At 43.3% G+C, this 21,513-nt stretch overlaps 2 protein-coding genes across 10 annotated transcripts in view; one reads left to right on the top strand and one right to left on the bottom strand.

The window, feature by feature from the left end:
* Window positions 1–2,049, bottom strand: part of C2H9orf152 (chromosome 2 C9orf152 homolog) — a 40,424-nt gene extending 38,375 nt beyond the window's left edge. Inside the window, exon 1 of the mRNA XM_050941553.1 lies at window positions 1,319–2,049. Coding sequence (XP_050797510.1) covers window positions 1,319–1,481 — 163 coding nt within the window. The 5' untranslated portion in view covers window positions 1,482–2,049. The remainder of the gene's footprint in view (window positions 1–1,318) is intronic.
* A 927-nt stretch (window positions 2,050–2,976) lies between these two features.
* The window catches only part of XYLB (xylulokinase), a 144,923-nt gene continuing 126,386 nt past the window's right edge, over window positions 2,977–21,513 (top strand). The window contains exons 1-9 of one of the 9 annotated variants that reach the window (XM_050941538.1): window positions 3,064–3,152; window positions 4,555–4,829; window positions 6,905–6,987; window positions 10,032–10,101; window positions 11,513–11,593; window positions 13,073–13,159; window positions 15,818–15,946; window positions 17,786–17,851; window positions 20,067–20,139. In XM_050941538.1, the coding sequence (XP_050797495.1) occupies window positions 4,797–4,829; window positions 6,905–6,987; window positions 10,032–10,101; window positions 11,513–11,593; window positions 13,073–13,159; window positions 15,818–15,946; window positions 17,786–17,851; window positions 20,067–20,139 (622 nt within the window). In that variant the 5' untranslated portion in view covers window positions 3,064–3,152; window positions 4,555–4,796. Of the gene's footprint in view, window positions 3,153–3,299; window positions 3,372–3,627; window positions 4,830–6,904; window positions 6,988–10,031; window positions 10,102–10,260; window positions 10,318–11,512; window positions 11,594–13,072; window positions 13,160–15,817; window positions 15,947–17,785; window positions 17,852–20,066; window positions 20,140–21,513 lie in introns of those variants that run through there. The other 8 variants (XM_050941536.1, XM_050941535.1, XM_050941537.1 and 5 more) reach the window with 8 other exon arrangements.

The following is a 21,513-nucleotide window of genomic DNA, read 5'->3' as shown; positions in this document are numbered from 1 at the left end:
TGCTTGTGGACTGTCAATGTAAACGCTGTCTCGTGGTCTGCCAGTGGATTGGCAGACACAGGTTGCCCACCACCACTTTAGTCAGTCCTGGTGTGAGTGAAAAATGCTGGAGTGGGAGGGAGCGGAAGCAGGAGAGAAGAAAACATCTAAAAGAGCAAAATCACTAAAGAAGAAAGGAACAGAACAATGGGCAGCAGAATATAAACAAAACAGAAGGACCTTTTCAGAGGAAAAGAAGACTATGGGAAAAGTAAGCACAGTGATTTTGATAATGAATTGAATGAATGGGTGTGTTTGAGATAATAAAGTTGGATGTCTGTGTATGTTTGTTATTATGTTTTTAAATATTTCAAATAAGTAACTTGTTGCCAGCATTCTATGTCTGACTGGGCCACTGCATATAAAATGTAACCACTGAAAATATATATGTAACCACTGAAAATAATATCATAATGTTAAATACTTTAACATGTATCTGCCAGTAGTTTGTTATCTTATATGTGTCTTATAAACTGTAAGAACTTATTTTTTGTTCTAAATATATACTTTAGAATAGATTTACTGTATTAGGACGTGTTAAATAAAAGTTATTTTTGTTTTCAAAGAATTGCTGCCTGTCAGTCCTTTGAGCGGAGGGCTGTATCCATGTCCTCCCGGGGTAAACATAATTAATCTGTTCTGGGGAGTTTTCCATAGGTTGGAGGGAAACTCCTTTGTAAAATCCTGCCAGTTCCTCTAGGGCGAGCCACCCCCTTTCATCTACCAAAACCAGACAAATTACTGATATAGGCAGGCTGTTGTGGGGGGAACCTTGAGTCTGATTTTAGAGGTAACAGGCAGGGCAGCAAACGGAGCAAACAAAGCAAGCTGCCAAATGGCTGGTGGAGCGAGCAGCCAAATAGAGGAGCAGCAAGGTGCCTTACATCATCCCCCCCACCCCCCCAGGTGAACTCACATGACTCTACCTCTGAACTCTTGGTCTTCATTGACCAAGGACAACAATTATGAGTGGGGTGATGTAGAGGGAGAGAGGGCAGGGGTGCCATTTGCGGGGGACTGGAGTCCCCCCTGAATTTCATACAGGAGAAGTGCGAGCTCCCACGTGCCACGTGGAATTCCTGGGGCGGAGTTTAGCAGGAGGCATTGTTTTAGAGATAACACAGGGGACTCAGGAAAAAATACAGCCAAGCCCTCAGAGCCAAGGTTACATTCAGAAGAGGGGGAGACTTGGGGGTGTAGGTGAAAAGAAGGGGCCAAAACCAAAGGAAGGGATAGCAGTGGTACAGAAAGGTTCCCACTCTCTACCTGTGGTACTTACCAGGCTGTAGTAGGCAGCTCCGCCACAACGCCGTCCAGGACCGCCTAGCGAAGGCCATCAACCCACGTCTGGGAGAGATCGCCGTCAACCGCACTGTCCCCGGCACCGACAGCCCGCTGCGCCCAGACATCATCGTCACGGACGAGTATCGGAAAAACATCATCCTCGTCGACGTGACAATCCCGTTCGAGAATAGGACCCCGGCCTTCCATGAGGTATACACTGATGCTCTGATCGTCGGGGCCCTGGGCGCCTGGGACCCCTGTAACGAGCATGTACTAAGGACCTGCGGGGAAGGCCATCACTACGCGTGGCTCATGCAACGTCTAATAGTCTCGGACACAGGACATTTATACAGAGGACATCACTGGCCACCGCCGATACCGACAGTGAGCAGGCGTGACTTCGCACACCCACAATGAGGAAGAGACCTGAAGACTTCCTCTGTTGGACCTTATCCCCTGAACCCTGAACCCATCGAACCGAACTGAACTCCACCATATGAGGGTCATCCTATCCTCATTACTCAGCCCACTTATTTATACCTATGATTACCTGTAATTCCTGTATGAACAATGTACCCTCACTGCTTGCTGACTGTACCTTGATTCATCCACCTTAAACCCCCGCCTTGGGGATGCTGCAGGCTGTATGTGTTATGCGCTATCCAATGTCAAAATACTAACATCCCACTATACTCTGTATGGTACCCCCGATGACTATTAATTGAATTTTCAATGCTCTGTATCATTTATTTTTAAACATTTTCTAATAAAATTTTAATTCTGAGCATCTCACAGGGTCTAACCCATTTTTCTTCACAGCCCCTCTGAAGTAAAGCAGGGCTGTTATCCCCGTTTGTACAGATGGGGCACTGAGATGGACTAAAGGCCAGATTTTCAAAGGTATTTAGGCACCTAGTAGGATTTTCAAAAGTGCCTCAAAGGTTAGGTGCTTTGTAAAGCCCACTAGACACCTAAGGCAGCCCCCCCCATCATTGTCACACGCTGAGGGTGCATTAGTGCAGCCCCCGCCCCTGTGTCACACACTGAGGGGGTCATTAAGGCAAGTCTCCCCCATCAGTGTCACATGCTGAGGGGCTGTTAGCGCAGTTCCCCCCGTCAGTGTCACACATGCTGACCATCCATGAGGGCAGTTCCCCCCGCCCCACAGTGTCACACACTGAGGGGTCATTGAGGCAGGTTCTCCCCCCCCCCAGTCAGTGCCAAATGCTGAGGGGTCGTTAGGGCAGGTCCCTCCCGCCCGCAGTATCATACGCTGAGGGGTCATTGAGGCAAGTTCCCCCCCCCCCGCAGTGTCACAGGCTGAGGGGTCATTGAGGCAGTTCCCCCCCCCGCAGTGTCACAGGCTGAGGGGTCATTCAGGCAGTTCCCCCCCCCGCAGTGTCACAGGCTGAGGGGTCATTGAGGCAGGTTCCCCCCCCCCCGCAGTGACACACACTGAGGAGTCATTGAGGCAGGTTCCCCCCCGCAGTGTCACAGGCTGAGGGGTCATTGAGGCAGGTCCACATGCGGAGGGGTCGTTAGGGCAGGTCCCTCCCCCGCTCAGTGTCAGACGCTAAGCGGCCGTTAGGACAGTTCCGCCCCGCGCGTTAGGGGCCGGGCTCTGCGTGGGGGGTTCGGGCAGTTCCCCAGTTGAGGGGCCGGGCCGGGCCGAGGGGGGTTGGCTCCCGATTAGCGCGGCCTCTTCGCCTGGCGGCGGGGCAGCCCGCGCGCAGCTAGGGGCCGCCCTCCAGCGCGCAGCCCGGTGGTGCTGCACCATGGCCGCCTCCGCAGCGCCCTGCTACTTGGGATGGGACTTCAGCACGCAGCAGGTACACGGGCGGTTGGCGGCTCCGCTCCCCCGCGGGGAGCAGCCCGGCCCGAGCCCCGGCGGCTGAACAGGGAGGAGCTGCGGGTGTGCACAACCCCCTTCGGTAGTGAGAGGACGAGGCTGAGCCCAGCCCCCGGTTTCCGCCCCATTCCCAGTGACCGCACGGAGCAGCCGCTCGGGAGGCCGCCGCGGCGGCTGGCAGAGCCTGGGGGAGTCCCCAGTCAGTGTAATACTCCCTCCCCCCGGCCCTCTGCGTGTGGGGAGGGGGGTTAGTCCAGGAGCAGGGGCCATGCTGTAGATGGGCCCGTCTATGAGCCGGTGGGGGTGGGGTCTCTGGCATCGCATGGGGCTTCAACCGCAACAGTCTGACTAACGTGGTCGCCCACTGGGCTAGGAGGTGGGCCCTGCTGGCGAGCGGAAAAAGCCCCCGCTTCTGTAATAGTAGTAGGATAAGAGATGTGGGTGGAGGGGGCTGACACAGACCGCGTGCCTGGGCGAAGTGCAGAGTTCGTAGCTGAACTGCTGCAAGGTTTGGGGGGGTTTGGAGACAGGATTTTGATTTGGGTCATGGGGGTTGGGTGTGGGGCAGGCACAAAGTTTGGCTTGATGTCCACGTTTTTTGCAATGCTTTTGGTAGATGACTTTGGCTCTTGTATCCAATGCTTCCAGGCTAGGCGCCTATGAAACCCGGTGCTTCAGTGGTTTTCTCATCTGTATTTTTCTTGCTTTGTTGTTAGCAATATATTTTTGATCATAAGCAAAATATTGTCACCAATATGTAGTAACAGTAACTAAATACAAACTGCTGATCTCTACTGCAAGACAGTAAAAATTCTGACTGAGTTCTTGGCTCACTGGGTTCCTGGAATTACAAATCAAAGGTCAATAGTACTAATGTCCAAATTTGGCCCACTGATTTTATATTATCCTGTCCCCCTTCAAACTGAAGAGAGGGAAATAAAGGGAAGACAAGGTAGAAACTACTAGTTAAATTTCTGTCTGGTCACAGGTGTTTTATGTCTCCTGTGCTTTATTTAATATGTACAGCAACATGCATACACACTTGAAAGTTGTGCACTTCCTAGCTTCTGTAGGCTGAGCTCATTGCATACACTAGAGGCTCCTCCTATTCCTCCATTCTCTCTGTCCCCCAAACTCTCCGTGTGTCACCTTTCTATGCCCTTCTATTACTCCCACCACTTCCTCCCTCGTGACAGAGGTTGTGTCCCCCTCAGGTACCCCTCCACCATGGTAGTGGTTCCTTGTGTTTCCCCCATTACCTGTTTGTCTTATTTCTGTTAGAATCCAGGCTGCAGATAGTTTCCCCATGCAGAAAATTAAGCTTCTGCCTTTGATATGTGTAGGCAGCAGTAGGTGATGGCAGAGAACTTTCTCTTCCTTAGCACTAAGCAGTCTGGGGAGCCTGCATGCCATCCTCAGTGGGAAACCCTCCTCCACAACCAAGCTCCCGTGGATACTTTGGGGGCTGGAGTCAGAGGCCACCAGAGTGAACCCCAAGGATGATGTGCTGGAGGAGGAAATGGAGGAGGAGAAGGATGGGGGACAGGTAACAGATCCAATAGCGTGGCAAGCCAGGACTTCTTTTTGACTCCTGAGCAGTCTAGCCACTCTCAGCACTCCAGCTATGGTGAGTCTGATGCAGGGGAGGGAACCTCTGGTAAGTACTCATTTTGCTTCAATATTGCATGGACACATATCTTCATGTACTACTTTTTTAGTCAAGCTGGAAGAGGTAGTGAAATAACCAATACAGGTACAGTTGCTATCTGCTTCTCATTCCTCTGTACAGCTAGGCAGAGAGGGCCCTGCAGAACTGTTTGTTTATGCACACTGGGATGTCCCATGAATCCTCCACAAAGATCTCTAGGAAACTTTCCTGGAGGTAATCTGCAATCCTTTGGCAACAGTATCTTGGGAGGGCTGCCTTGTGGAGCTTGATTGTGGAGGAGGGTTTGCCACTGAGGATGACATTCAGTTCCTTGTAGAAGTGGCATGTCTGCAGCTCCGCACCACAATGACTGTTTGCCTCCCTTGCCTTCTGGTATGCGTGCTTCAGCTCTTTGGCACTGCTGCATATCCTTATTGTAGCTCTTCTCCTTCATGCCTCGAGTGATCTGGCATAGATGTCAAAGTTCCTGTAGTTGGAGCAGAGCTGTAACTGCACAGCCTCCTCTCCTCACAGACCCTGGAGATCCACCACCTCCAGCATACTCCAGGCAGAAGCATGTTTGCTGCATGGAGTCAGCACAGTCCACTGGGCAGTAGCTATGTTAGCTCTTCACCCCGAGTAAACAGGAAGAGCAATTTCAAAACTTCCCAGGTCTTTAAAAGAGGAGGGGTGCATAGCTGTGTACCTGGCTGCAGGGCAGCAGAGTTGAAAACAGTGACCTGAGTGGTCACGGTGGGCATTGTGGGACACCTCCTGGAGGCCACTTAAGTCAGTGGTCCCCAACGCGGTGCCCGTGGGTGCCTTGGTGCCCACCGGGGCATTTATGTGTGCCCGCCTAGTGCCTAGCAGGGGAGAGAAGCCACGGCCCTGCGCCTGCCAGGAACAGAGAACTCAGGCTGCGGTTGCAGTGTTCTCTGTTCCCAGCAGGTGCAGGGCCTGCCTAGTGTCCAGCGAGGAGAGAAGCTGTGGCCCCATGTCTGCCAGGGACAGAGAACTCCGGGGCTGCAGGAGAGAAGCTGGAAAGAAGCTGCAGCCCTGCGCCTTCTGGGGACAGAGAACTCCAGGGCTGCAGGCTGCGGGTGCCAGTGTTCTCGGTCCCAGGCAGGCGCGGGGCCGCGGCTTAAGCCGAAGAGAAGCCACAGCCCCGTGCCTGCCTGGGACAGAGAACTCGGGGGCTGCAGGGGCCGGTGTTCTCGGTCTCAGGCAGGCGCAGAACCCGCCTAGTGCCCAGCAGGAGAGAGAAGCCGCAGCCCCGCACCTGCTAGGGACAGAGAACTCCGGGGCTTCGGGCTCTGGTGTTCTCTGTCCTTGTGTCTTCTCTCTGGATTCATATATTATGTAATATTTAATGTACAAATACAAAATAAGCCTGGAAAAATTGTTGGCGCCCGCCACACTCTTCTGAAAATATAAATGTGCTACTGGCCACAAAAAGGTTGGGGACCACTGACTTAAGTTGATATAAGCAACACAGTGTCTGCACTGACAGTGCATCACCTTAACTATGTTAACCTAAGTGCTGTGCCTCTTGCTGGGCTGCCTTACATTGACTTAACTTTGTAGTGCAGACAAGGCCTTACATTTTTGTTTTTAAGTGAAATCTGAGATTCTGGAGAGCAAGATAGCACTTCAGAGGAGTGCTGATGTGATGCATGGACGCACACTGGCCGTTTCTGAACCTTGCTGGTATTATACAAATGACAATTGTCCAGAAAAAAAATTCTTCTCATCAGTGAGCGGAAAGCTCTTTCTTATGCATGTGAGGCCTAAACTGTTCTCTTCTGCATAATTTAAGCTGTCATTTTAAAAAAGTTTCTCATTTATACAGTTGCTAAGATAAACTTCCAAATGTGAACCAGATATTACTGATGCAGCAGTGCCTTCCTGATTCTTAGACTATCCAGCTGCAGTGCCTCGCTAGTGCTTATAGTAATTTTGTGTGCCCAACTTGAGACACCCTGAAGGGCTTGGTCTTCAGAAATTGCTGAGAACCCAGTCTTTACAAATCATCCTCCTTTTGAAAATGTAGGCCTACATTTTTGTGCACTTTTGATTTCTTTCAGCTTAAAGTTATTGCCATTGATGAGCAGCTGAGAGTTATCTATGAAGATAACATTCATTTTGACAAAGACCTTCCGGAATTTGGGTATGTTTTTGAATTTTATTCAGTTAGTGGAGGGGTCGGCAACCTTTCAGAAGTGGTGTGCCGAGTCTTCATTTATTCACTCTAATTTAAGATTTTGCATGCCAGTAATACATTTTAAAATTTTTAGAAGCTCTCTTTCTATACGTCTATAGTATATAACTAAACTATCATTGTATGTAAAGTAAATAAGGTTTTTTAAATGTTTAGGAAGCTTAATTTAAAATTAAATTAAAATGCAGAGCCCCCTGGACCGGTGGCTAGGACCCAGGCAGTGTGAGTGCCAATGAAAATCAGCTCGCATGCCGCCTTTGGCACATGTGCCATTGGTTGCCTACACCTGAGTTAGTGTGATGTTCAGCCCAATGTGGTGTACCTTTGAAGGGCCTTCACCCCAGTTACACCCCATGGATCTACTGAGAGTGGAGTCATGAACAGAATTTCTAGCTTGTCTCAATGTGTGATATTTGGCAACACTGCAAAGATGATGTAAACTCTTGTGATGTTTAGTGCTTTTCTTAAAGCCTCAGCTCCTGGAATCCTCTGATTGCAGGAGAATCTCAGCTTTCATTTAAGAAAGAAAGATTTTAGCTTTCATGGTTGTGGCAAAAAACTTGAAAACATGAAGTGAGTGCATTCTAAAAGACCAGAAACCAAAAACCAAATACCCTCTAATTTATCATTTTTTAAAAAGCTCCTGATTTTTAAGTCAATCTCATGAGTTTTTTGGGGATGGCTCATGATTTTTGAAAACTGAGAGTTGGAAATATTGCCTTTGTGTTTGGAAAGGGGATGCTATGCCAACACCAAATAAGGTTTGGAAGGGACCTTTGGGAATATGCTGGAGCTGATCCATTGACCAAAATTGCTCTCAGGGGATGTAGGAGGGCAGTGCATGAAACTCCAGCCTGTGGGCTGGAGTTTATACATTCCATCCTGCAAGTTGCAGACTTTTTGCACAAAACCTGCTTGAGCAAATTTTATATGGCAAGAAGTGGATTTCACCCATGCTGTGATGTGAAACCATTGATAGTAAACATTAGGAAGTTTAGAAGGTGTTATGACTGACAGACTAGGTTTAATTGGTGCATCAAAAACTCCATGTCCTTTATTTAAGAACAGGATTTAGGTGCTGGATTAGCTGTTTGCATATGCACTTAATTAATTTATATGAGTAAGCTTAATAATCACAAACAGCTGCAGTAGGTGTACAGTGTGGCAGACTGACAATATCCTATAATATCTTGAATGAATTCTATTGAATTAAGTTAAACCTTATTGAATTAATGTTAATAGCTTTGGGGTACATTGTATTAGAATGCAAATTTTTATGTACTATTGTGAGATTGTATGGGACTTCTTTATCAGGAAGACAAGATTAATGCAATGCAATATCTGAAAGATATTATGAACTTCAGAAAGTCTTTTTGGAACAAAACGTGGATTCCCTAGGAAATTGCTTGGGGTGATGGGAATGCAAATTCACCCTCTGAAGCCATCCTTTTGAAGATATGCCCTGGAAGGAGAGACCCATTGTGTACTAATTACCCGCTTTTGGAAACTCCAGTTCAGAGACCTCTGAACTAAAAGGGAGCTGAACATTGTATGAGTGTTCTTGTTCTCAGCTGAAGCTATGATGAACTTGTAACCAAAAGGACTCCCTTAGGGTGGGTGTGGGTGTTGAAGGACTTATCCTGCCAGAACCCATGTTAGAGTTGGGATGTACTCTGGTAGGCTGATTAGCGTGTGTGTAGATAAATAATAATAATAGGAGATAGTTCTATCTACTAGAGCTGGAAGGGACCTTGAAAGGTCATTGAGTCCAGCCCCCTGCCTTCACTAGCAGGACCAAGTGCTGATTTTTGCCGCAGATCCTTAAGTGGCCCCTTCAAGGGCTGAACTCACAACCTTGGGTTTAGCAGGCCAATGCTCAAACCACTGAGCTATCCCTCCTCCCAAATCTTTTATTGTTTTTAATATGTTTTCTCTATAATGCTTTGTACCTTAAGAATAAAGTAGGCCTGCTTAGAAAACTGTGTGTGGCACTTATATCTGTAGCAATCACTCTTATCAGTCTCTAAAGAGAAAGCAAGCAGGTTTGTTTAGGAAGAATATTTAGGCTGGGAAATATGCAGTGAAGGCAGGGAACTGTAGGTCAGAAGGGAGAGAGATGGATGTCTCCATCCAAGAGAGGCAACAACTGGGGAGTTGGAAGTCTGAGAGTTGGTGCCTTCACTGAACCACCAAGGGGAGATACAGGTGCAGTTGCCCTGAACTCTGACATAAAGTATCATGTACATGCACATTTTGCACACTAAGGCTTTGTCTACACTGCATCATTTATGGTGGTGCAGCTGCACCGATGCAGCTATGCCACTGTAGTGCTTCAGTGAAAACGCTCTAAGCCTACAGGAGAGAGCTCTCCTGTTGGTTTAATAACTCCTGCTCCACAAGAGGCGGTAGCTATGTCAGTGGGAGAAGCTCTCCCACCAATATAGCACTGTCTACACTGGCACTTAGGTCAGTATAACTTTTGTCGCTCAGGGGCATGGATTATTCACACTGCTGAGCAATGTAAGATGTATTGAAGTAATTTGTAGTATAGACAAGGGCTCACTTTGGATAGTCTTTGTGTGGGTATTTGGCTTTTAGTGTCAAATTGCCTTGTAGGACACCAGCATGAATATAAAAGACCAAGAGTTTACTGCTGCATGAGATCTGTGCAGGTGGACCCTTCCACCAATGCAGAGCCTCAGTGACTTCAGAGTACTGGGCAAATGTAGGAGTCTACCTTGTTAGATCTCACTGCAGGATCAGGGACTTTTTTATTTTTTTTCCCTGTGACTAGTCAAAATATCAAAATGTTAGTTCCAGAGAGCAGGCTGAGTTTTCTAACTTTGTTTTTATCCTTGCTGTGTACTAAATAGTACTGTGTGCTCTTTGATCATAAATGATCATGTGAAAAAACTGCTTGGAGGGGTTAAAGTGACCAAATGTGAAAAAAAGACAGGTCATCCTCCCACCTCAAGAATATTGTCTTTCTGCAGGACTCATTGTGGCATCCATGTCCACAGTGATAAGCTGACAGTGACTTCACCTGTGTTAATGTGGGTCAAGGTAAGAACATGTTTTAATTTTGGTTGCCTGAGTATATTTGTGTTGTTATATGATTCATCTTCTTAACTCGGGATTATAATTATGAGCAGCAATTAAGATTTCCATTCAAGCTAAGGTGTTTCGTTTGCTTGTTTTCTATTTCTTTTGCACGCAGATCTATCTCTTTGAAATGGAAATTTTCACATCATGAACAAGTGAAGCTGGAGTTCTTAAATGGTTATGCTTTTTTTCTTCACTCTCCATTGTTTTTAATACTAGATGCATGAAAAATAGTTCTTTCATAACTGATTTTGAACCCATTTCAGCCCAGCTGAATATTGCAGAATATTGCATCTACTGGATAGAATTTGGCTCATGTTTCTTCTTTTTTAATTAGGAAAACATTCTTTGTTTGCTGTCTTTGTTTCATATGGAAAAGGAGCCAGTTTGGCTTTGCTTTGTTTACTTTTTTGTTTGTGCAACATCAGAGTTAATTTCATCCTTGAGAATAAGATTTATTAGCCAGTTTTTATTTCCCTCTGCTGGCTGGCTGGCTGGTTCTGCAGCAGCTGATCATAAAACTTTGTAGTGCAGGCCCTTTATGATAATGGTAGAAAATATTTAGCTTAAAATACTGATGATTTCCTTTTGTACTCTGAAAACATATATTCACGATCCAGAGAAAATTACTCATGTAGGTCCAGATTCTGTATCGTGTATTCACATTGAGTAGAATCTTACTATGTAAGTAGTCTAGTAAGGCATCTTGTCTAGTAAAGTCGTGAGTAAGGGTGGCAAAATCTAGGTCATAGCAATGATTGTGTAAAGGTAGATTAATTTTTGGTCCTAAATTACTTCAGAGTGTCCTTTGAAAAATCTCATGGCAAGAGCAAAAATTTCAGACTTGAGTGTCTAAAGGTTAAGCATTTAAATCCATATTTAGCCATCTGAATAAATCATCTGAATTTCAGAGGTGCTGAATGTCCATAGCTCCCATTGAAATCAGTGGGAGTTGAGGATGCTCAGCATCTTCCAAGATTGGACCTTGCCCCACAAAGAATTCCATGGGTTTTCCAAATGTAAGAACAAAATAAATTTCCATTTTGCACCTGTCATCCTCAACAATGTCTCTTTAATATATTGGAACCTGAGGAAGACCAAAAAAAGAGCCAAGATCTAATGATTTGTCCTTTGTGATTCAACCTATTTGAAGATTTTTTTTCTGTAGTTCCCTTTTTTAAAATGGGCTCCTGCTTAATAAAGTAATTTATTCAATTTCTCAACAAATCCCTAGTCATTAGCTAATTTTTCATTATCTATTACTGAACCCTTATCAGTGATGACAGATACTTACAATTTAATTCTGAGGACTGTGAGTATGCATAATTTGGTAGCTCATTACAATCAGTCTTGATTCTGTTTCTTCTTGTAGGCTCTGGATATGATCTTGGAGAAGATGAAGTCTTCTGGCTTTAACTTCTCTCATGTGAGAGCTTTTTCTGGGGCTGGACAGGTTAGTTTTTAAAGGGAAAAATCAGTCATATTGTATGTCCTCAACAGAGTATTAAGGAATAATGATACTTATTATTTAGTAGTATTACAATAGCATATAAAAGCCTCAATTAAGATCAAAGTTTCATTGTACCAGACACCGTACAAATACATAATAAGAGACAGATTCTGCCTGAAGAACTTAAAAGCTAATTTAATACAAGATGCAACCGGTATACAGAAGAAGAGAATAGGACAGAGAGGACAAAGATAACAGTATTGTTACATAGACTAGCTGTGTGTACATCTCGATGGTTTCATGTTTAAATTCTTCAACTTATGGGGCTCTATTAAGGTTTTGCAAACTTGAGCCATGCTTGGAGATGGAGGCAGAGTTTGAGCAGCTGTGTCTGCAAGATTGTTTCGCAGGCACGTAAAGAGAGGGGAATGTACATATTGAAGAGCTGAACGTGCAAAATCTGTTCAAGGTATAGCAAGCATCCCTCTCATCAGAGCTCTTCTTTTGCTGGTTGGTGTGCCAGGCATCCTCAGGAATAATAAAACCAAATGATGGCTGCCTTGTGTGTAAATGTTGCCTCTCGCTTAGGCATTTGTGTAGGGCTTCTCTAATTTAGTCTATATTGCATAGTGCCTTTCTTCTGAAGATGTCAAAGCACTTAGACATTCATTCAACAGTTAAGCCTCACACCATGCCTGTGAGGTAGGCAAGTCTTAGACCCATTTTGCAGTTGTGTAAAGTGAAGTGCAGAGAGATTAAGGCAGGCATTATCAAAAGTGTCCACTAATTTTTGGTGTCTCCGTTGTCAGTTGTACAGCTTCAAACTCCTAGGACTGGTTAATCAGAGGTGCTGAACTCTTGCCATTTCATTGACTTCAGTTAAAGTTTTGAATGCTCAGAGAATCAGGGTCTGTATGTTTCAAGTTGAATACCCCAAATTAGTGGTACCTAAGGGACTTACTCTGGGTTACACAGTGAATTAGTGGCAGACAAAGTACCTTGAATATGATTAAAGAACCCAGGCATTCTGATTCCCACTTCCCTGCTTTAATCAGTAGACAAAGAGTTTAATCCTGTGTGTCGGGCCCAAACTGACAGAAAGTCATTCAGTGGAGTCCTGACTGCACTGTATAGATGCCGTTCTATGGTAGAATTCTTGGGTAAGGCAATAGCTGCAACGAGCAATATTATAGTAGTGCCCAGTAGATGCTGCTTTAGTTAATAGTCTACATTATTTGCCAGATAAACTCCCGTATCTGATGATTGGGTACATACATTGCTAATTCTTGAACTGTAATTAAATGATCTAACTGGTTTGGATGTCTCCAAAAAAGGTGAACTGTTTAATGAATTAATTAATCAATAAATCTGTGTCCCACTTTGGACATGGTTCTCCTCCATTTAATGTTTGAAATCTAGATCGGAATATGTATTTGACATCCTGGGGGCCATCTTTAATTTAAAAATTTATATCCTCTACAGCAACATGGAAGCGTGTATTGGAAAGAAGGAGCCAGCCAAATTTTAAATAATTTATCACCTGATCTTCCTTTACATCAATTACTAAAGGTAATATATGCAATGAAGAGCTTTGAAGGGAGAGTGAGCACACACACTCCTTTTTCTGACACTGAATAGTTTCTTTTTCCTTCCAAAATATTCCCTTTACCTGTCTTTGTTAGAAGCCACTACAGTATAAATTTTTTTTCCCTTTATCCCAGGGAGTTCAGTATTTCATCTTCCCCCGGCATGACAGCATGTGATTTTGTTAAAACATGCAGGGCCCAGTGAGCACCAGAATGTGCGACAAGTGGTCTGTTTGTTGTTTTATAAAGCTTAATATTTTTTAAACATCTTTGCCATTATGGATAATATGTTTAGATCTGATTTCCCAGTCAACTCACAAAATTTTATTAACAAGAAAACTTATGTGAAACAGGATAGACTTATCTCTGAAGGTTCAAACTATGGTCCTAGGAGTTCCTGTGCACAGGGTGACTGCTTGGGGTTGTTTTGTAGTTTGTGGACATAGATTTGAAAAGCCTTCTCCTTTAAAGATATAAGCAAAGTAGAGTTCTGTTTGTCTATTGAAGTCCTCTGCATTCAAATTACATCCTGAAACCAGCCTTTCCCACCTTGAGATCAGAAAGAACTTTTAAACATTTGAAAAAGACATCTGTACAACTGGTCTATTCAAATCTTAAATCTGTATATCCGGATTCCCAAATGAAAATATTGTCTGCAATGAACTTGTGAAGAACTTCTGTGGACTGGGTTAAAATACTGCATAGTGTTGTTCTGAGTGTCACATGAAGAATTCCCAGAAGACCATACCTAGTCATTGGAGGCAACAATGTCAGTACAACCCCAATAAGAACAACAGTAGTTATCCGTAGGGATAAATCCTGAAAACTGGAACAAAAGGACTATGCTATGAGAGAACTGTGCTGAAGTAAAGCAGAGCTCAGGAATGGAATCCTTAGCCCCAGCATTTGCTTCAGGGCCTGGTAACCTGCATAGCTGGCCCATGGCTAGCTACTGCAAGATACATAAAAGAGTGGTAGCTACCGCGTGCTTCTTCTCTCCAACGTGAGGTTTGGCCTGGGGTTTTCACACTCTTTGCAAATCCACTGGCTGTCTCTCCAGCATGCTGACTTATATGGATTGTACATGAGTGTAGAGTCTGACAGTGAGGGAGCTCCAGTGCAACAATGTGTTATTTCCATGCGCATGTTCTTGGTGTCCTCTAACATGCTCTAAGCCTCTAACTGCCAAATGCTAGTACTGGATGACAGCCTTGGGATGGATCATTTGATAATTGCCGTGATCTGTACATTCCCATTGAAGCATCTGGCATTGGCCACTGTCAGAAGACAGGATACTGGGCTAGAATTCTTGGTAGTCCATCGATCCGATGATGACAAATCTGAGCAAATCATCTATTGTTGGTCTCATGGTGTGCTCTCTGATGGCTATACTAGCCAATTCTAGAGGTGCACATTTGGCTGCAGATGGTGCATGGGAAGTTCGCAGTCAGTGGGTTGTGCGCTGCTGGTGCTCTGTGACGTCGTTCGCGTGCCTCTTGTAGATGCCGGCAGCGGTCTTCCTCAAAGGCAATGCTGGTATTTCTGACTGTTGCCGGATGCCCTGGGAGAGCCCACCATAGAGAAGCTGGCGGGGGATTCTGTTGGCATCCATGCAGCTGATATGACTGGTCCAACGTAGCTGTGACTTCATGATCATCATTTCGATGCTTGTCATCTGGGCTTTCTCGAGGACCTCAAGATTGGGCATTTTGTCTTGCCAGCGGATCTTCATGATGTTGCAGAGGCAACGCATGTGGAATGCTTTGAGCTGCTTGATGTGACGCCTATATAGTGTCCATGTTTCACACCTGTACGAAAGAGATGAAAGAACAGCAGCTGTGTACACAAGCAGTTTTGTTGACATCCAGATGTTGTGGTGGTTTAAAACTTTGACACGCAGATAGCCAAGTGCCTGGCTTGCTTTGGATATTTGTGCGTTGATCTCATTATCCAGTGATCCATCACTGGATATGACACTACCCAGGTATGTAAAGTTCTCCACTACTTTAAGCTGAGTGCCATCAATGGAGCTACTTGGGACAGAAGCATTTGATCCAGGTACAGGTTGATGGAGAACTTCTGTCTTTCCGAGGCTGATAGTTAGTCCGAAGAGTTGTGAGGCCTCATCAAACTTGTTGACAATGTGCTGAAGATCATTTTCAGCGTGAGCCATGAGGGCACAGTCGTCGGCAAAGAGTGCCTCAAGAAGGAGTTTCTGCACTGTCTTAGTCTTTGCATTCAGGCGATGGAGGTCAAAAAGTGAACCATCGTGCCGGTATTTCAAATATATACCTTGATGCAGATCTTTCATTGCATGGTTGAGGACGCATGCAAAGAACAGGTTAAATAAGACAGGAGCGAGAACACATAGATGTTTCATGCCGTTTGTGATGTTGAAGGGGGCAGATGTGGCTCCATCAGACAATACTTCGCCTGTCATGCTGTTATGAAAAAGGCGTATAATCTGGACAAATCATGAAAAAGGCGTAGAATTACACTTATTGTAACCCACTAAGTCCGTTCTTATGTTCTATTGTATTTGGGCCTAATACAGGCAGAAATACCTTTTCAGGATTTGGTCATTAGTGTGAAAGTCCCTCCTGGAGTTATAATCTTTATGATGATTTATATTTTTCCCCAGGGTTGTTTTTCTGTCAGTGATAGCCCTGTCTGGATGGATTCCAGTACTACTACCCAGTGCTTATCTCTTGAGAAAGCTGTTGGAGGGGCACAGCACCTAGCTAATATCACTGGTTCACGAGCGTGCGAGGTGAGAACTGAAGGAGGAAAGAATGAAAGTTCTTATAGAGTCACTGGTACCTCATTGCAAACTTAGAAAATAATTCTGTTCAAAGCCACTAAGTGTGATATCAGTATGGGGCTGAAACTTATGAAAAGGTAAGTTTAGTCTGAATATTGACAAAAACTGTCTGGCAGTGAAATGTATGGGGCTTTGGAATAGCCTCACAAAGGAATGGGTGATTTTCCATTGCTTGGGAGTTGTAAAATTAGACTAGTCAAAGCACTACAAAATGCATTGTATGAAGCAAACTTGCATTGGCAGAAAGAGTGACTGGATGAATTATAACTGTAAGTTACTTCTGTAATTCTGTGGGTCAGATCCTCAACTGGTGGAGCTATGCTAATTTTCACAAGCTGAGGACCTGTCTCTGAGTTTAAATGAGGAAGAAGATGCTGGAGCAGATTAATTTCAATTTTTGCTTTCATGCAGATGCCCACAGTAATAAAATATATTACAGAGTATTTCTAAATTTAATTTTAGTTAAATTAATAAACGTCTCTAAACAAGATATCCAGAGCCCAGCAACACTACTATCCAGTCCTACCGAGCACCCATCTTTCATAGGTAAGGGAATAAAAATGGACCTTTCAGCGATCCATGGAGACTAACAAACTCAGACTTTTTGTGGACCTGGGGCATAAGTGAGTTCCAAAGGTCCACGACTATAACAGAGAATGCCCCATCACCCCACCCTTTTTACTGCAATGGGGCTTCAGATCAGGCACCTCCTCCTACCACAGTTGTGACTATATGTCATGGAGTGAGAGGAGTCTTTTAGACCAGTGGTGCGCAAACTTTTCTAGTCGTGCTCCCCATTACTATTCACGGAATTTATGTCTCCCCCATTCGTCACTTGTCATCCGAAGTAATCCCTTACTTCTGCGCTGCTGCTGGCAGTGTCGCTGCGTTTAGAGCTGGGCGGCTGGAGAGTTGTGGCTGCTGGCTGGGGCATTCATGTTGTTTGTGGTGCAGGAGGACTATCTTTTTTTATTCCCGGTCCTGTCCCGCCCCCAATACCCACTCTGTTTTTATCCCACTCCTGCTAGTATGGCAGTGGGTCCTCTGGGACCTGCAGGATTCCAGGTTCTTCGCGCCCCCCCAGATAACCTCTTGCGTGCCCCCCCAGTTTGCGCACCACTGTTTTAGACAAGTATCATATGTAAATAGCACCTAGTTGTCAGTTTGTTAGTGATGATAAGTTTATCAAAATATGCTCCTATTTGATTCATTGTTGTGCAGAGTGTATGCTCATTTGAGTTGAAATGAAACTTTAAACAGTGCAAAAATGTTTCTTTTTAACTTATAACAGGCAATGAATTAACTTAAAACAAGTTCAATATCTTAAGCATTTTTCTTTTATATGATTTAATACATATATGAGAAATAATTATTCCTTAGCCATTAGTTATTTCTGGCTTGAAACACCCTGTCCCCCATTTACCCCACCCATACAGAGTTGTATAAGTCGGGAAGCTTTTAAGGCTTTGGAGGCCAATGTTTGCATTTTATTGGGTTCCTCTGTATGTAATCAGTATGATTCATTCCATTGAATTGTCATTTTTGAAACATAAATTATGGATAGTAATGCTTTTTCACAGCCTTTTTCCAAAAGGTGAGCAAAATTCTCATAATGAGACTATGCATTATAGCTTGTTTAGTGCAGATTGCCTGCGGTGCACTGACTTTCATCATGCATCAGGCAAATTAAATATCCAAAGTGCAATGTACTGAACTCATTACACGGAGTTAATGATTATTGACTCCATTTAGTGTTTGTATTCCTAAGCATTTGCATTTCTTTCTCAGCGTTTTACAGGAAACCAGATAGCAAAGATTTACAGCCAGAATCCTGAGGTCTACGCACAAACTGAGGTTGGCTCAACTTCAATCCACTTACTGGAAATCACAGTTGAAAATCTTTGTAATTTTTTTAAGGAAATATAAAAAAGTTTTTGCTAAAAAGAAGTACATTTTGTTTATTGAATTAGTTTTCATAATGCAAAATAGCTAATGCTTTTATAAAGTGTCTGTTTTTTTTAATTGTCAGTTATTTGGCAGATGAAAATTAAATATCAGATCCTTTTAGAATGATGCCTTTAACATTGTGAATACTTCTGGGTCACAACATTTTGAATTGAAGTTTTTAAAAAGTAGGCCTTAATTTTGCCTGCACAAAATTTGCATTTGCACCAGTTTGTGTAGGTATTCCCACATTCGTTCACAAACAAGTGATTATGCACAGTTGATATACCCACAGAACAGCTATTTGCATGCATCAGTGCAATGTTTGCTGATGCAAAACAGATGCCAGGCAGTGTTACCCAGCAAAAACTGGAGGTTGAGTTGAGCCCTTTTTAACAAATTGGCCTTTGAAAGTTATTTTGATCTCTAGAATTATAAAATAAATTACAGCAGAGAGTCTCGTGGCACCTTATAAACTAACAGACGTATTGGAGCATGAGCTTTCGTGGGTGAATACCCACTTCGTTGGATGCTTTTACGGATCCAGACTAACACAGCTACCCCTCTGAAAATAAATTACGCATTTCAAACAAAAGTTTCCTTTTTTGTTGACATTTCAGAACTCAACAATCACAATATTATTTTAACTGCTCAAGGGTGAAAATCTGATGTTCTGCCTCAAGCAATGATTGATACTCTGTGCTTCAGAGCTAGGTGATAAACCCCTGTAATGCATATAGGAAGTGTTGTACGTGAGGGAAGGTCATACACTCTGAAGCATGAGATCTGTCTGAGACTCCTGTTTTGGCATTTATTACTGCACTTGATAAAATTTCCAGGGCTTTTAAAATCCATTACCAATATGGACCAGTTGACTTCCTTCAGCAGTAAGTTTCACAGGTTCACTATATGCTTTATAAAGAAATATTTTCTTTAATATTGTTCTGTGTGTATTTGCATGAATGTCATTGTGACACCCCTTATTCTAGTGTGGAATGGATGGAAGACAGACTATATATTCTGGTCACAAATTTAAGACCAAATACAGAAGTGAATTAAACTTGGATCCTTGCAATCTGAGCCCTTGATCAGAGTGGGTCTAGAGGCTGAGGACTAGATTGTAACTTTGGCTTCCTCAGTTGTGCTGAAAAGAATATGGTAGTGCCATATTACAACTGGACCCCCCAGGAGGAATTCTGTCTTGGCAAGAATTCTTCTTGAGGATCCTCAGGCAGCACACACTAGCTTGGCAGCTCACCACTTTATAGAGGATGCAGTGCGTTCCCTCCACTGTGCCAGCCTGTTTTACTGGCTGATTTAGAGAGTTGAGCCAGAACCAACCTTTAACCCAACACTCCTCATTCTCTTTCAGACAGTTAGCATCCATTGGAGCACTAGGAAGGGCAGGGCCTGTGTTCCTCAGCCATGTTAGATGTGTCCTTGGGTAGAGCCTCAAAAAGAGATAGAGTCATGAAAGCCTACCATCCTTATGATTCCATCTACAGTCTATCTCTGAGCAGTTATTTTGTGGCATAGTAGCAGGTAGCGTTGCCATGCATAGCTGATGGCTGTCAGAGGGCTAACTGCAAGGGTGGTCTATGTTGCCTGACTTAGGAAGAAGTTGATGAACTCAGGAAGACAAGAGCCCACGTTGGGGTGATGGAAAAATTTATTGGAAGAGGCAGCAGAAGTTTGTAAGATCTATTCCTTGTTTAACTTTGGTTACCCTTTGGATTCACTGATGGATGGTGTCGGTATGGTTTCTGTGCTGTCATCCATGCTTTGATTTTTCTGCCTCTCTGTTTTTTGTATGCAGATTTCATGCATAATGTGCAGTAATTCATGCTAAGGCAGAATATGCTAATATATTGTGTATATTTTATATATTTCAGAGCTAAAAGCTATTAAAAGCTTTTATTATAAGGTTCCTTTTTATATGAATGTCTTCTATAAACCCAGGCAGGAACATTTTACTGGATAATTCTTGTAGTACTTCTTTTTCTGGCAGACAGTACTCATTGCTGAGATTTTATTAATATTTTGTTTCTTTCATTTTCTCAAACTGCAGTTGCTTTGGCATGAGTGTTGACGGGAGTTACTATCTCATGTTATCTTTTTGTTTCAGAGAATCTCTGTGGTTAGTAGCTTTGCAGCATCCCTTTTTCTTAGTGCTTATGCACCCATCGATTATTGTGATGGTAAGTGTTGTGTCTCTTCTTTTTCAGTGGAAACCATCTAGCATGGGAGTTCCCTTTGTCTCCCCATCATGAGTAGAAGAGAGGCAAGATGTTTCCCACATGTTCAAGTCTTACTGCTCTGATGATGAGCGTATTTGAACTTGTGGCTCTGCCCTGAATTAATTATTCCCATTTTAGTGTTCATCTTAATTCTGTCAGCCCTTTGTCCACACGTGCTTACATGCATGTGCATGCATGCGCACACACACACAAAAACTCTCACTCTCACACTCACTCTCTCTTTCTAACCTCCACTTTCTTACAGAATCCCTCAAAGGTTTTTGCAAAAATGGATTTGTGCACTTTATTTTTCTGCTTTATGATGTATAAAGGATGTCTGAAATGTCTGTCAAAGTTATAATTTTGCTTTTTGTTGCCTTAGACTTGACATTCCTGATATTTCTATTCTTCCGTCGTTTGGACTGGGTCTCATAACATGTATATGAGCTTTCTCATCTTAATTGGTGGACAAATTTATAACAAAAACATCCTTTCTCTAAAATTTTTATTAGCTGATGTTGTTACATTGGTGTTAGCTAAAGCAAACAAATAAAAGGGTTTTAAACGATCTAAGTAAAAAATCCCTTCCCTTTTCAATTGCTTGATGTCATCACTTTCTTGTGATGACGTTGTCTTGGTATTTTTTCAGTCATCAAAGTGAGCGAAGACAGGGTCTTAATTGCTAATTTAAAGAGGAAAAACCAACAAAAATAAATAAATATGAACAAAACAGGCCTTTTGCATTATAACATTGGCAAAAAGGTGACTAGCCCAATTACTTTTTTCTTTGCAGGTTACCTTTAAGTTTCAGTAAGCTTCAGTAATAATTTTTGCAGGTCTACATCATCTTTCCCAATGGGCCAAATCCTGAAAGATTCTGAGCACCTGTCACTCCCATGATCTTTAGTGCAGGTTATGGATAGTCAGGAAGTGCAACCCATTGACTTTATTGGGAGTTGAGGGTGCTTAGTCCCTCACAAAGCACCTCAGCACTTTGGAAAATCAACCCTGAAATGCTGTACTTAAACTAAAGCTGGTCAAAACTCTTTGGGATTTTTTGTGTGTGTGTAAAAAATGACTTTTCAAATGAAAAGAAAATTTTCATTTTGGTTGAAATTTTCCATTTGTATTTCAAGGAAAAATTAAAATGATTTGATTTTTGAAAACTATTTTCAGAGAGAGAAGATAGGTAGGAAAAACAACTTTTTCAGTTTTTGAAATGGAAATATTTTTTGGTTTAGTCAAAAAAACAAAAAAAGTTGTGAAAAACTTAGAACAAAATTGGAAATATTTTGTTTCATTTGAATTTTTTCACAGATAACATATAGCATTCTA

This window comes from Gopherus flavomarginatus, chromosome 2 (genome assembly GCF_025201925.1).
Source record: "Gopherus flavomarginatus isolate rGopFla2 chromosome 2, rGopFla2.mat.asm, whole genome shotgun sequence".
NCBI lineage: Eukaryota > Metazoa > Chordata > Testudines > Testudinidae > Gopherus > Gopherus flavomarginatus.
The sequence above is the reverse complement of the archived record's forward strand: the minus strand, read 5'-3'. Positions and strand labels throughout refer to the sequence as shown.